The following is a 15,342-nucleotide window of genomic DNA, read 5'->3' as shown; positions in this document are numbered from 1 at the left end:
GCTAGAAAAAGAAAATGTTATTTAAAAAAATCATAAGGAAGAGAAAATACATTTACAGTGCTGTACTGTATTTATCGAAAAGGACCTACCTATAAAATCTGCACAGTTCATACCACTATTGTTCAACTATATATTACAAAACTATAGTAATCATAACAGTATGGTATTGGCATAAAAACAGACACATAGATTGATAGAACAGAGAGCCTAGAAATAAACTCATGCATACATGGTCAATTAACTTATGACAAAGGAGCCAAGAATATATAAAGTAGGAAAAGGACAGTTTCTTCAGTTAATGGTGTTGGGAAAACTCAGCCACTGTCTTCTACCATACACAAAAATTTACTCAAAATGGATTAAAACCTTGATCTTAAGACTGGTAACTGTAAAACTCCTAGGAGAAAACATAGGCATAGGCTCCTTGATATTAGTCTTGGTGATGATTTTTTGGATCTGACCCCCAAAACAAAGGCAACTAAAGCAAAAAAATAAACAAGTGGGACTATATCTCAAACTGAAAAGCTTCTGCACCCAAAAGGAAATAATTGATAAAATTAAAAAGACAACCTACTAAGTAGGAGAAAATATTTGCAGATCATACATCTGATAAGGGATATATCTTTATATATCAGAATGTATAAAGAACTCATACAAATCAATAGTAAAAATAAATGATTTGAAAATGGGCAGAGGATCTGAATTGATGCTTTTCCAAAGAAGACATAGAGATGCCAAACAGGTACATGGAAAGATGCTCAACTTTATTAATCATCAGGGAAATACAACACAAAATGAGATTTTACATCACACCCGTTAGAATGGTTATTATCAAAGAAAGAAACAAACAATGTATAAATGCTGGCAAGGATGTGGGGAAAGGGGAACCCTTGGGCCCTATTGTTGGGAATCTAAATTGGTGCAACTGCTATGGAAAACAGTATGGAGGTTCCTCAACATTAAAAAACCCTACCATATTATCCAGCAATTTCACTTCTGGATATTTACCCAAAGAAAAATGAAAATACTTAACTTGAAAAGATATATGCACCCCATCTTCATTGCTGCATTATTTATAATAGCCGAGATATGGAAACAACTTAAGCGTCCCATAAGTGGATGAATGGATAAAAAATGTGGTATATAAATACACACTGAAATAGTATTAGTCATAAAAAGAAGGAAATCTTGCCATTTGTGGCAGCATAGATGGACCTTGAGGCCATTATGTTAACGTGAAATAAGACAGAGAAAGACAAATACCATATGGTCTCACTTATATGTGGAGGCTTACAAAACAATACAAAACAAAGAAGTCAGGCTCATTGATAAAACAGATTGTTGGTTGCTAGAGGCAGGGGAGGGGAGTGGGCGAAATGGCTGAAGAGAGTCAAAAGGTATAAACTTCCACTTATAAAATTAGTCATGGGAATTTAATGTGCAGCATGACACTATGATATCGTTATACAGTTAATATGTAATACAGTTAACAATACTATCTTGCATTTTGAAAATTGCTAAGAGAGATCTTTTTTTTTTTTTTAGATTTTATTTATTTATTTGAGAGAGAGAATGAGATAGAGAGAGAGCATGAGAGGGGGGAGGGTCAGAGGGAGAAGCAGACTCCCTGCTGAGCAGGGAGCCCGATGATGCGGGACTCGATCCCGGGACTCCAGGATCATGACCTGAGCCGAAGGCAGTCGCTTAACCAACTGAGGCACCCAGGCGCCCGCTAAGAGAGATCTTAAAAGTTCTCATCATAAGAAAAAAAAAACAATGCATGGTGATGGATGTTAATTAGGCTTATTGTGATGATCTGTTGCAATATACACACATAGCGAATCATCATATTGTCCACCTGGAACTTATATAATGTTGAATGTCAGTTATATCTCAATAAGAAAAAGATCTTATAATTTTTCTTTTTAACAGTGTTCTTAGATTTTAAGATGAGTCTAATCAGATCATTCTGCTAATCATTTCATCATTTTGCTGCTGATGCTTCTATTAACCTCCAAATTATCACTCAATTATTTTATCTCACGACGAGAAATATTGTGTGATAATGAATTTCATTTCACGGGGAGTTAAACACATATAGATTAATTGACTCCTAAGTAGCAGTTGCATGCTTTTATATAAATTACTCTCTTGATTTGATTATTTTGGCAAAAGCAAGTGAAGAAGTGTCCCCTTGTCTCATTTGCATTTAACCATTCATTTCTTTAATAATGCTAATTAAAGAAATCATTTTATGATCTCACCACTTTTACGTGTATAGGTTACATTGTATGAATGCAACCTTACATGCTTATTCAGGATCTGATCTGTTAACTCACTTTATAGAAATGGTATCTCTATTATGAGCTAGCAATATTTTTTTTCTCCTTTTTTTTGTTCTTGAGGAATGTTTCTGGTAAAATGACATACATTGTGACTACATGTTAGTATGTTAAGTATTTTAGAAAGATTATGCAGCACTATTTCATCAGTATTTATATAGAAAGTATGGTTTTTAACTGATTTGTCCAGTGTTTGAGAGCCAGGAGTTGACTAAAACTTGCTTGGAGCTAGTAGACTCAGGTATCTTTCCATATTAATAACTGAAATAGTTAACTTAGAATGTTCTACAGAATACCTCAAAATAGATTGTTGATTACTTGCCATATAAACTGAGGCACACACACATACAAACACATAAAATATGGGAAACCATAGTGGATTTAGTGTTACCGCCAAGCCAACGTTCATTGGTTTGGTGGTGTATCCCATAATGAAGATTATCTAGGGAAGTTTCTTCTTCCTTGCTGGATTTTCTTTTTTGATTGCCTGAGTTTTCCTTGTTCACTGATGTTCTTTATTCCACATCAGGATATGAGACTAATTACTTCCTGTTTTGAAGTGAGAAGCAATCTGCAAATGCATTTAAATAGCTCCAACTACTATCTATAGCTACGCCATAGATCCATGCTGATGTAAAAACACATATCATGGTTCATTTGAATGCAAGCTATGAAAAATTTTGTGATGCAAAATTAGTAGTTCTTGACAGAGGTAATTAAATTTTCCACAAGAACTAAGATCTTCATACATTTCCTCAATATCCATATAGATGTGAATCTTTCATTTTTATCACACACGCACAGACTACAGAGGATTTATCATGAGATACCTTATTTCAAAACCTATTTTTTTTTTTAACATAAAGAGGCTGGCTTATTTTTTCTTAAAGTATCCTTCCAATTTCTCCTGTTTACTAGCAAGTATACCTGTTCCTTTTTACATTCTTTCTTTTTGTATTTTTCTCCGTTTCTCTAAACAGGTAATTGTATGGCTACCTCTTGATTATTCAATTTTAGGCATTACCTTTGACTTTCCACTTTTGAAGCTTTACCACTCTCTCCCCCACTATATACATATCTCCATCCGCTGTGCTATATGTACAGAAGTTAAAACCTTATCTGTTTCCTTAGATTCCTATATTTCCATCACAAATTAATTTCCTAACTCTTAATCAGTTTAAATTTAAAATACCTGAGTGATTTTATTAATTTTAACTTTTTGGACTTCTGTCTCCCAGAATTTTTTGACCTGCCTTCAGTCAGGTCTGGTCGTTCTTTCGGTCCAGTCATAGTTTTCATCTTACTATCCATGTTTACCATTATCTTGAGAGGATGCTTCACTTTTCTCTTGGGTTGGATCTCCCATAGCAGAAACTCATTTCTTCTGTTTTCTTGTTTCATTCGGGCAGAACATCTCCTCCAATAGCTTCCTGAGAAAGGTGTAGGGGAGATAAATTTTTGACACCTTAAAAATTTTCAAAAATTTTTTTCATGTTATATTTGATTTGTAATTTGCCCAGGTATTGATTTCTGGATTTGAAACACTTTCCCTCAGAATTTTGAAGACACTATTTTATTCTAGTTTCCACTTTTGCTGTAGAAAATTCAGTGCCATACTTACTTTTTTTTTTTTTTTTTTTAAAGATTTTATTTATTTATTTGAGACAGAGAGAATGAGAGACAGAGAGCATGAGAGGGAGGAGGGTCAGAGGGAGAAGCAGACTCCCTGCCGAGCAGGGAGCCCGACGCGGGACTCGATCCCGGGACTCCGGGATCATGACCTGAGCCGAAGGCAGTCGCTCAACCAACTGAGCCACCCAGGCGCCCCAATTCAGTGCCATACTTACTTTTAATCTTTTATTTTTATCTTTAAATATATAAAATATATGTTATATAAGATCTCCCTTTGTTTGTAGTGTTATAAAATTTTATAACATACCTTGTTGTAGGTCTATTCGTATACTCTATGAATCCTTTCAAACTAGAAAATCATGATTTTCAGTTATGGGAATTGTACACTATTTATTTGATGATTTCCTCCCCTCTATTTTCTCAAGTCTTTCTTTTTGGAGATGATATTATTATTCACGTTTTGAATTTCCTAGATTGATGTTCTAATTTACTGAACTCTTCCATCTCTGTGTTCTGCCCTACATTGTGGGAGATTTCCTGATCTTTATCTCAACTCACCTATTGAGATTTTAATTTATGCAATCATATTTTTAGAGTTCCTTATTTGTTACTCCCTTTTTGTAGCAACACGTTCTGTTTCATTGATGTATTTTTTTTAATAAAAATGACAGTATTAATTGTTTTTTAAGGTTTTTTTTCCCATTGTATGTTTCTTCCAAGTGGATTTCTTTTGTGTGTGTGTGTGTTTTGTTCTCAATATTTGATGTTTGAGGCTTTCTTCATATATCTAGTGACCCTGAATTAGTGGTTTGTGCATAAGAGAATGGATCACTGTAAAAGCAGATTGGAAGCTCTGTTCATTGGGTAGATCTTGTCATCAGCGGGCTTTACCATAAGATAATACTGCAGGGCTGTTTCGCTGAGAAACCTCTAATATCTCTGTCTTTAGGTATTTTGTTTGTTCTTGACCTGGTCAAATTCCTGAGTAAAGAAGAGATAAGTCAGGCTGCATCAAGTTCTGGAAGCCATGTAGAGGGAGAGGACAGGAGGAGTCAACAGCCAGTGTAAATGGTCACTGAATGTTTGCAGTAAGGTTGTACCCCCCACCCTCCCCTGTGCTTAGTTTTCTACAGCCCCTCACCTTGATGGTAAAACAGGAACATAAGGAAGGCATCTCAGTGATATGCATATCAGATTTACTCTTCCAGTCTTCTGTGGGGATGTGGGGGTGGGGAGGGTGCAGGTGATGTTACCAGCATTTGGGGATGGGAGAGGGCAGCTGAACTCTACTTCTAAAAGCAACTTGTGGTACCACTTTGGGGTCTTTTTGGAGTTAAGTGGTAAAATTGTTTTGCTTCTTGACTTTTCTCTACCTTTGGCCTAGGAATCAGCATCTTTGGCTTAGTTAAATCAGTTAACTGCTTTCCTTCTGCTTACCAGGTTTTTTATTGCTCTCTTTTATATTGTAGGTTCATTTTTTTAAGCCTTTTTTTCCTGTTATTCTAGTGGGATTCATAATTAAAATACTTTGTAATCTACCCTTTCCAACAAAAAATATATTTTAATATTTTTCTTACCAATAAATATATTTCCACACCAACATTTTAATGACTATATAGGAATCTCTTTTTAGAGATCTGACTTATCCCCTGTTGTAAATGTGGGTTGTTAGAAGCAGTATTGCAAAGAACCTCCTTCTAGCTAGAATTTATATCAGTCTTTAAATAAATTTAAAATGTGAGAAAATTATGAATCCTTTCTAAAAATGTTTCTTACTAAATGACATCTTATTTCCGATAGTATGAAGATATGCTTCCTTTTCTAATGGAGACCTTTCAGTGTAAACATTCCATTTAACCACTTTTCCCACCAGATGGGAAATCCTGTGTATGTTCAGTTCATCCTACATAATCAGGCTGTGCCTGGAACAGGAGAGGCACCTGATACATATTTGCTAATGAGATATATGCATAATAAATGAATTTTAATTATTTTGCTTTAAAACTTAAAAGAGAAGCAGTCTGGTATGAAGGAAGCAGGATGTAATAAATTTTAAATAACTTATTTTCATCACTTAGAGTTACTTCGATGTTACTCAGGTCATAAAGTTGGTAAGATTGAGAACCAGATTTAAAAAGAAGGAAGCCAACATGGCAGGGTGATCTATAGGCTTACCGACATGCACTGCACCTGGAGAGCAAGCGGTGCTGAGGTGTTTATGCAGGCAAACTTGTAACAAATGTTTTAAATACAAGAGAGTAACATATAATATGTTTATTTTGGAATTTAAGGATAAGCCTCCTATTGTATAGAGATAATATACATCTATTGCAATGAATTATATGGTTGGATTAAATATATATTATTTGCTTAATCTAGTCCTGAGTTTCTCAAAGTGGAGTCTGCACATGATCAGTCTCACAATCACATGGGATCTTGAATATTCACTTTCCTTGGCTCGCCTGAGACCTATGGAATCAGAATCACTTTGAGTCGCCCGAGATTCTGCATATAACAAACTCTGCATATGCACATTTACAATCTTCATGTCTTCTCTAGACTAAAATTTAAGAAACTTTGAGAAAGTTAGGTACACATCTTATATAAATTTGAAAAATCTAATGAATTTAGAATTAATGATTGGGGAAATTCTGGTAAATTGATTTAATACATTTTATTTGCTTTCCCCATCAATTATTACTCTCTAAGAATTCACCTAATTAGCTTACCATACAGAAAGTCAGAAAAAAATATATCTTCTTTTTAAACTTCTCATTCTCTGATGTGACCAGTGGCTAGAGGCATTAATTTGTGGTTTAAGAAATGAACACATGCATATTGTATAATACATCTATTGAGTATATTGCATCTCTGGCCTAGAATTTCAATTTTTTAATCCAACGTGTTTTCAATCATATTTTTTGTTAAGATTTGTTTTAATTATAGGCAAGCTCAATGTGTTGTGAGAGAGATCTTAAATCAAACATTGCTCAGGTTGACAGTTTATTCAGTGATGTAGCATGTATGAGAACTCCTGCCCCAATGCCTGGAACATAATAGGTATCAGATAATGCATGTCCCCCTGGTGGGCATCATTACTTTCCAAAGGTGGTAGTAAAGAGGGAAAGTATGAAAACCATCTCAGTGATAAGTCACCCTATACGAATGAAATCTTACTATTTATTTATTTATTTTAAAGATTTTATTTATTCATTTGAGAGAGAGAGAGCATGAGAGGGGGAGGGTCAGAGGGAGAAGCAGACTCCCTGCTGAGCAGGGAGCCGGAGGCGGGACTCGATCCTGGGACTCCAGGATCATAACCTGAGCAGAAGGCAGTCACTCAACCGAGTCACCCAGGCACCCCGAAATCTTACTGTTTAAAAAGTAAAAAAAGATTAGATCTTTCCAATACTATTAGCTGACATCTATCCAGTATTACTACGTAACATACACATTCTAAGCTGTTGGCATGATGTAGGTGCTTATAATTATCTCTACTTTAATGATAAGTGAAGCACAGTGAGATTATTTATAAAGTTACCCAAGGTCAACCAACTGGTAAATAGTAAAATCTAATTATGAACTCAGAAAATCTGTCTCTAGAGATCACATCTACTGTTGTATCATGTCTTGCATTCAAGTTGTAGAACCATTGCTGCTATAATGGGAAGGCACTTTTCATGTAAATGCTGTTGGGGAAGATGTATCATTTGATGTATCTTAGTGATAACTAAGTTTTCATCTTCCCACCAATTTTGCATATTAAATATTTCTAATAATTTCTTTAAAAATATATGATACATCTAAAGTAAAGAGACTAATAGGAAGACAGTTTTAGGGTCCAAACAATCTGGGTTTAAGTGCTGGCTTCATGATTTATTAGCTGTGTGCAGATCACTTAAACTTTGAGTCTTAATTTTCTCATCTGCAAATGGGAATGATATTTACCCATACCGTTACCATACAGAGTAGGGATGATCTATATATTAGTGCTCATTGAGCTCGTTGTACTCAATCACATACAACTATTATAATTTAATGTATAGGATGCTATCCTGAAAGGGTGATGAGAATTTCTGTATTTTATATGAGACATATATTACATAATGTCTTTAAGTATCACGAATACTTAATATTTTGTTTAATCTCATTGTTCTTTGGGTAGAAGACTTTGGCTGGGCTATCCCACAGATACTTAAACTCTTACTGTTTGTTCTTTTCAGCAAACTTACTTGATAACATGCTTTTGCGAAGTTCAGGAAAAGTAAATGTGGGCACCAAGAAAGAGGATGGTGAGAGTACAGCCCCCACCCCTCGTCCAAAGATCTTGCGTTGCAAATGCCACCACCATTGTCCAGAAGACTCAGTCAACAATATTTGCAGGTTGGTCATATAAATTATTTAAACCTCATTTTAACAAAAAGTCATGCTTTTTTGACTACGGAATTGTAGGCTGATGTTTTCCAAGAACACATTTTGGGGAATAGTGCTTAACTCCATTAACTCTTAGAGCTGTGCCTGTGTTTAGAAAAATATTAAATTGCATTTTGGCCTGACATGGTGTTCTGATATTCTTCTTCCTTGCTGCAAATATCACACATGTACATAAACATAGAACACAAGTCCCAGGCTTGGGACAAGTGTCAAGGAGCGAAAATCAATTGTTTTATTTCAAAAAACCTTGTCCCCAAAATAAATTCAATAGTAGGGGGTGTCATATGTGTGAGGATAATTTTTATTTGTTTTAACAATTCATCATGTCAATGGTGGTTAATATTTTGGAAAGAACACCTGAGTTGTTAGGAATATTCACTGGCTCTGGGAAACAGTAAAGTGATAGAGCTCACGTGATGAGTCTACCAGATGTTAGGAAAGACATTGCCAGAGTATTAGAGAATAAACTCCTTAGTGGATAATCATATCTGTATCAAAACTTTATTTGAAACTGGACTGTTTACCACTTTCTTTCTTACACATCTTATGCAGCTACATCCATTTTTCTAGGCACTATAACCTGCATTTACACCCCCCCCCCATGGGGACAGCAGTGGGTAAAGAGGTATAGCATCATGAGGCCAATGTGCCCAGGGAGACATGGCAGAATAAACAGACAAGTGCAGATCTCAAGAGTTAAAGTGGCAGAAAAGCAGAATCTCCCTCAAGAAGGGCAATAGAACTAAATGGGAAGATGGGCTGCTAGGTTTGAAGTCCAGGCAGAATATCTGAGCAATCATTTGGAGCCTCTTTACCCAGGAAGGAGCATGAAGCTGAGGTGAATGCTTTTTTTTTTTTCTTCCTGAGAAAGCATATCCTGAGATAGATAGCTCAAGAAACATATATTAACTGAATGACCGGGAAGAACGTTAGGTATATTCATAAATACATATCTCCTTTAATCAGCAAAACGACTCAGCATGGTAGGGCATGCTTATTTCTTACCATTCATTAGATGTAAGGAATTCACGGCCCGGAGAAGTCTAGTAACTCGGCTTTTATATGATAGAACAAAGTTGGGATCGCTGAGACTTGGGCCATGGTAAAATGATTCCAGAGCTCAGACGTATTTCCTGGGAAACACTACCTGTTTGTAGTAAATGGCAAAAGTATCAGGAAAATGTCAAAGTTTTCTGAAGAAAAAATTATCAGGAGAAAACATTAGGGAGATATTTTACTGTTTTTCCTGAGTGTGTAGTAATTAAGAATAAATCTAGGTGTGTCATTTGAGCTATTTCCGGTGGTCATATGTGTAGGCCTTCCGAAATTATCCCAACTTTAAATATTTTGTCCTCTTCTCCCTGTAGGCCATTAGAGTGTCCTACGTTAACTCAGAGGAAAGTGATCAGACAGGGCTCACTGCAGTGCAGATGCTCTGTGTGGGAAGGAGAAGGTTGGCATGTTCAAAGAAGGCTGGTTTTCCTAACATGCAGCGAGCAGGAGGAGGTGTGGCTGCAGTTGAGCCTGGAGCCAGGAAGGGTTACCCATGGCCTGGTCGGCTCTATTAAGAATGTTCGTCTTGGGCGCCTGGGTGGCTCAGTCGGTTGAGCGACTGCCTTCGGCTCAGGTCATGATCCTGGAGTCCCTGGATCGAGTCCCGCATTGGGCTCCCTGCTCGGCGGGGAGTCTGCTTCTCCCTCTGACCCTCCCCCCTCTCATGTGCTTGCTCTCATTCTCTCTCTCTCAAATAAATAAATAAATAAATAATCTTTAAAAAGAATGTTCGTCTTATTCCTGGAAGCATTAGGAGGCCATGGAGGGGGCTTTGTTTAAGCAGGAGTAGCAGTAGTATTACTGTGGATTTCGGAAGGCCATGATCGTGGACTCGGGTGTTGCTGGCACAAGAGGGAGGTGCATGTGTTGGGGAGCTATTTAGAAGGAAAGTTTTATGTTGATGAACTGGATGTGCGAGGGGCCCAGAGGGGCTTCACAGGTTGTTGGAGGTACGTTTAGATGTGCAGTGTAGGCTTTTAATGAAAGAGGACAGAGGGGAATATTTAAGTTCCAATCTGGACATGCTGAGCCTAAGGTTTTTGACACCTGCAAGTGGAGATACCAAAGAGTTGGCCATGGGATGTGGATCTGGAGCTGAGATGAAGGGTTTGCGGGGAGAGTCTAGAGTGAGTAGAACATGAGTCAGTTTTTGCTGTGAAACAAATGACTTACAACTAAAGACATTTATTTTTTCACTCCTGGGTCTACATATCGGCTGCAGCTGTGCTCGGTCCTGCTGGATTGGGTGGGCTTGGCATCAGCCTGCTCCACATGTTTGTTCATCCTTCTTGAACCAGAAGATAACCAGGGCATGTTCTTTCTCACTTGACTGGGAGGGAGCAACCTCTTGTACTTGTGGCATGTCCTCTAACATTCCACTTACCAAATCAAGTGATATGGTCAAGCTCAGCTTTGGAGAGAAGCCATGGCTAGGGCGGGGCATGAAAAATTGAGTACAGTAATAGAACAATCTGGTAGACCAGAGTAGGACTGAGCCTTGATACATTTAATGCCTGGGTCAAAGAGGCTCTTCTCAGAAGATTCAGAATGAACAAAAAGCAGTGAGTATGGTAATCATTGAAGCCAGGTTTACAGAGGGAGGAAGTAAGGTCAGCTGTGTTAGAAGCTGTTAGAGGTCAAGTCGGATAAGAACCAAAACCTGGCGGTCAGATTTATTGACCTTGGTAAGTGCAGTTTAGAACTATGTATTCCAAAGTCCTGAATTCTTGACTGTCAGCCATCCCCTGAACCTAGATATCAAAGGAGTGAATATTCACTCTTGGGTAAAATGCACATCGTTTTTGCTAACAAGATGTTAACTCCATTTGAGTTTCCTGTGAGCTGAGATCAGTCGTGTGAATCACAGGGGCTGCTTTTGTTCCTGGGCCCCAAGACCTTAGAATAAATTCAGGCCTCCATTCTTGTAAGCCCACGATCTACTGTTTTGACTTCCAACAATCAGTACTTCTCATGCTATTTCTGGTGAAAGATACTCCCCCACCCCATCAGTTGCACTGATACTTTTATAAAGTACAATAAAAATGAATTACTAGAAAATAAATTTTAAAAACTTATAAATTATATGTTCAAATTTTTATATTTTTCTATTATTGAGATTCATTAGAGCTAAATTTATTGCTAGGCAAGTTTCCATTTCTGTATTAACTCCTCACAGACCAGTAACAAGCAGTTTGCTGACCTGCAAGGGAACACACTTGGGGTAATATTGCATTCAGTCTTGCACTCCTAGGTAAACCAGTTCTAAAGCCCTGGGCATGCTTTGTTGAAGCTTAGATGAGGGCTTGTTCAAGCTGTGTGGCCTGAGACCTTGTAGTAGGCAGTTCTTAGCCAATCTGGGTATCCTAGGTAGGTCTCAGGTACATTACCACTCCCATATTCCTGGACAGAATACTCTAAAAAAGTGGCCTGAATCAGGACTATATCCTACTTAAAAGAGATTCTGGAATCCCACCTGATAATTCAGAAAATATGTGTAAAGTTTAGAGGGTTTTTAAACTCTTCATAAGTAGCATCACTCACGTTACCAGCCAGCCAACACCAGGGCCAGACTCATTCTTGGCCTTGATTCCTATCCGGGGCAGGTGTGTCTGCTTCCCAAACCCATGCTGTTTCCATTGCCTCATGGCATACATGTTAGAGGATGCAGTGCAAGGATGCTGAAGAAAGTATTAGAATCTTTTTTAATATTCATAACTCAAAATAAGGGGTGAAGCCATTATTTTCTCTCTCTCAAGATAATATCTATCTTCTAAATATCTTTCCAGCTGTTACATTTGTGAATCCTTCCCATTCCTTTTCTAGATTTATTCCTTGGACCTGAGACTATCACTACACACCTTGAATGCTTCAAAGTCTCCTGCAATAACTCTTTACATGACTTTCACCATGCCAGTGTTTTGTCTTATTTTCAAGCCTTGTTTGTCTATTTTTTTGTCTCTGTATAATCTGGTCCTGCTTTATATATCCTTCCCTGTTTTACTTGACTTGCCCTGTGATAGTCATTTTTTGTTACTACTCACCACCTCTCTCAAGTTCGCCCAGACCCTCGCACAAGTCTATCCATTTCTAAAAATTATTTTTTACTCTTTTTCAGAGATGATTTTAAATACATTACCGTTTATCTTACTGGGTTTGACCAAGAATTCTGCCTGGACAGTTTTCCGGGCTTACAGGTGTAATAAATCACATCGGATGTTTGCACGAAGGATGTGCATATGACACCAGGCTGTCTAAATGAAGAATTAGATAAGTTTCCCGACTGTACCTTGAAGAGTCACAGGGGCAAAAAAGGGAAAGCTTAGGGGCCGTGAGCCTTTTTATAGTGTTTGCATTAACCCAAGACTTTTAAACCTCTTGCTGAATGTGATGATGTGAGTTTTCAGACAGGTGCTCCTGACCTAAGATCTCAGAATGTTTAAAATGCACATTGTTCTCCTCTGTTTATACATCTTCCATTGCATCCATTTTATTCCATTGTTGCTCAGACCATCTGAATATTGAGCTTTATGATCTTTTAAAGAACCATTGAAGATTTTCGAGCAGAGAAGGAAGATGTGAGGTTTCTCAGGAAGTGCTGTACACAGTCATTCCAAGTCCAGTGAGAGGGGACAGGGAGGGCTGCTAGAAGGCTCTTGGAGCAATCTAAGTGAGAGACAGAGAGCATCTGCACAGGGTGGTGAGATGAGAATATACAAATGCTCAATTCATATAAAAATGGAGACAAAGTCAAAAGATCTTGTAGCTCATAGAAAAAAATGAACAAAATGCCAAATCACTTGGAATGGCTGCTAGAGAAGAGCGTAAGATAGTTACACATTCTTGAAGATAAAGTAAAAGGCATCTCTCACGTTGGAACTTTATCAGTAATTTAACTTCACCTTCCTGTAGAGATATGACGTCTCAGAGGAAAAACCAGAGATGGGGCGCAGTAGTAGCCATATATGTTTTACCCTCTTTCCCTCACTACTATGGGAATCTACCCATCTAAGATGATAAGGAAAAAAACATATACACTTTAGGATTCTATTACTTTGATAACTACCACTTTCAATATTATTCTTTGCTTTTTTCCCAAGTCTGTAGAAAACACCTTGACTAGCTTATGATTTCTATCCTTACTGCTAGAAGTTGAATGACTTGGTTTCTCCTAGGACTGTGGCATTCATAGACTATGAGCTCACTCAGAGCTAAGGCTGCATCTTCCTCAGCTTGTGTCTGGGCATCTAACTCTGCCGGAATCATGTGCTCAATAAATGTTTGTCAAATGAACTACTGTTAACAAAGATCTAAGCAGCTTTTACTGTTTTAGTTAGTTAAAATTTACATGATTTAAATAACGGCTCTAAAGTTTGTATGGATTTTTGAGTTTATCTGTGACAGAAAACTTCAAAAACTTTCTTTATTCCCTTGAATGTGAAATAGGTATTTTAGAAGACAAAAGGTTCTCAAGGACTGATTTTAAAATCTACTTAAAATCAAACAGTCTTTCCAATCAATTCTGGCTGAAACCTAAAAGAAATTTGAAAGAAATTTAGGAATTCTAGTATTTCTCGCATACTGAAATAAAACTGGAATAAATATTGATCAGTCAAGAGAGCTATAATCCTTATGGGCAGAGAGATCCATTTCAGCAGGTATCCATATATATAATTAATTTTTGTCAAGAGCAAATTTTAAACTACTCAGTAATTAATTTATTTGATAATTTAAAAAATATTTTAATAATGCTTTAAGACTTCCTGTCACCCTGATTGAGCAGAACAGATAAACAACTCTTAACCAATGCCTAAAAATTATTTTATAGTTACATTAATCTTTATCAAGATCTAAACTAGTTAGAAAAAACTTCTACAATAGTCCCTCCTCAACCGTGGTGGTCATGTATTTGAAAAACCCTAGCATCTGCAACAGGGAAACATAACATCTTAGTGGAAGAATAGAGGTAAAGGGACCACATCCTGAGTAAACCTTACAAACACTTGATTCACTAAAACAAAACAATAAAGAGAGCACCTTAGATAAAGATGCTGGCAGTGCAACTTTAGACATTTATGGAATTGGTTTCTGACTATTCTACAAGAACTCATGAAGGAATTGGAGTCCAAGAGGCAGTTTATAAACCCAATTCGACTACAAATGAGAGGAGTGCAGGCTCTGGATGCACATCCGTCCAAAACTTTGGGCCTCGTATATCCATTTCTTACTCGCTTACTTGCTTCTTACTGAAAATCTCTTGAGGAAGTTAATTCCCGAATGATCTCTCTAGATGTTCTAGACACTTCTTTGCTTTTGGAGTTTTGGGCAGATTCAAGGAGCCAGAAACCTGTGGCACCATCCGATGGTTTTAACAAAAGTTCATCATCAGTGCTTTGACTTCACATGACCTATAAATTCTCAAATGCTTTGCTTTTTCATAAATTAACATAATGTTGAGAGGCAGTCAGTGATGATGACTGATCCCCTTGGTATGCAGCTGTTCTATTTTGTTCATGATTTGTCTTTACCTGTAATACAGGGACAGCATTTTCGAAATGTTACATCAATTTCCTTTTTTTTAAAAATTCATTATCACTACTGTAACCAGATGGCATCCCTGTATATACATCTCACTGCTTTCAGTTTTTTTAAAAATGATTTCTACTTGTGTTTTCTTCATGAGGCTTCATTTCTTCTTGTTACCACTTTCAACACCGTGGGAATACTGGGGTAATAATAATCAATATAAAACTTTTAAAAACTAAGCTTAAACATGGCAGCCAGGCAGCAGAATATTCAAATAAGCCAGTGCCAAGACTTGATTGCGTTTTGTGACAGTCAGCAGCCGTCTCTCAGTGGAGGGAGTTGAACAGCTCTGACTCAG

At 37.2% G+C, this 15,342-nt stretch overlaps 1 protein-coding gene across 1 annotated transcript in view; it reads left to right on the top strand.

The window, feature by feature from the left end:
* Positions 1–15,342, top strand: part of BMPR1B (bone morphogenetic protein receptor type 1B) — a 101,625-nt gene that overhangs the window by 47,967 nt on the left and 38,316 nt on the right. Inside the window, exon 2 of the mRNA XM_021680395.1 lies at positions 8,198–8,357. Within this exon, the coding sequence (XP_021536070.1) occupies positions 8,198–8,357 (160 nt within the window). The remainder of the gene's footprint in view (positions 1–8,197; positions 8,358–15,342) is intronic.

This window comes from Neomonachus schauinslandi, chromosome 2, assembly GCF_002201575.2.
Source record: "Neomonachus schauinslandi chromosome 2, ASM220157v2, whole genome shotgun sequence".
Classification (NCBI taxonomy): domain Eukaryota; kingdom Metazoa; phylum Chordata; class Mammalia; order Carnivora; family Phocidae; genus Neomonachus; species Neomonachus schauinslandi.
Note: the sequence above shows the minus strand (reverse complement) of the source record. Positions and strands in the feature narration are given on the sequence as shown.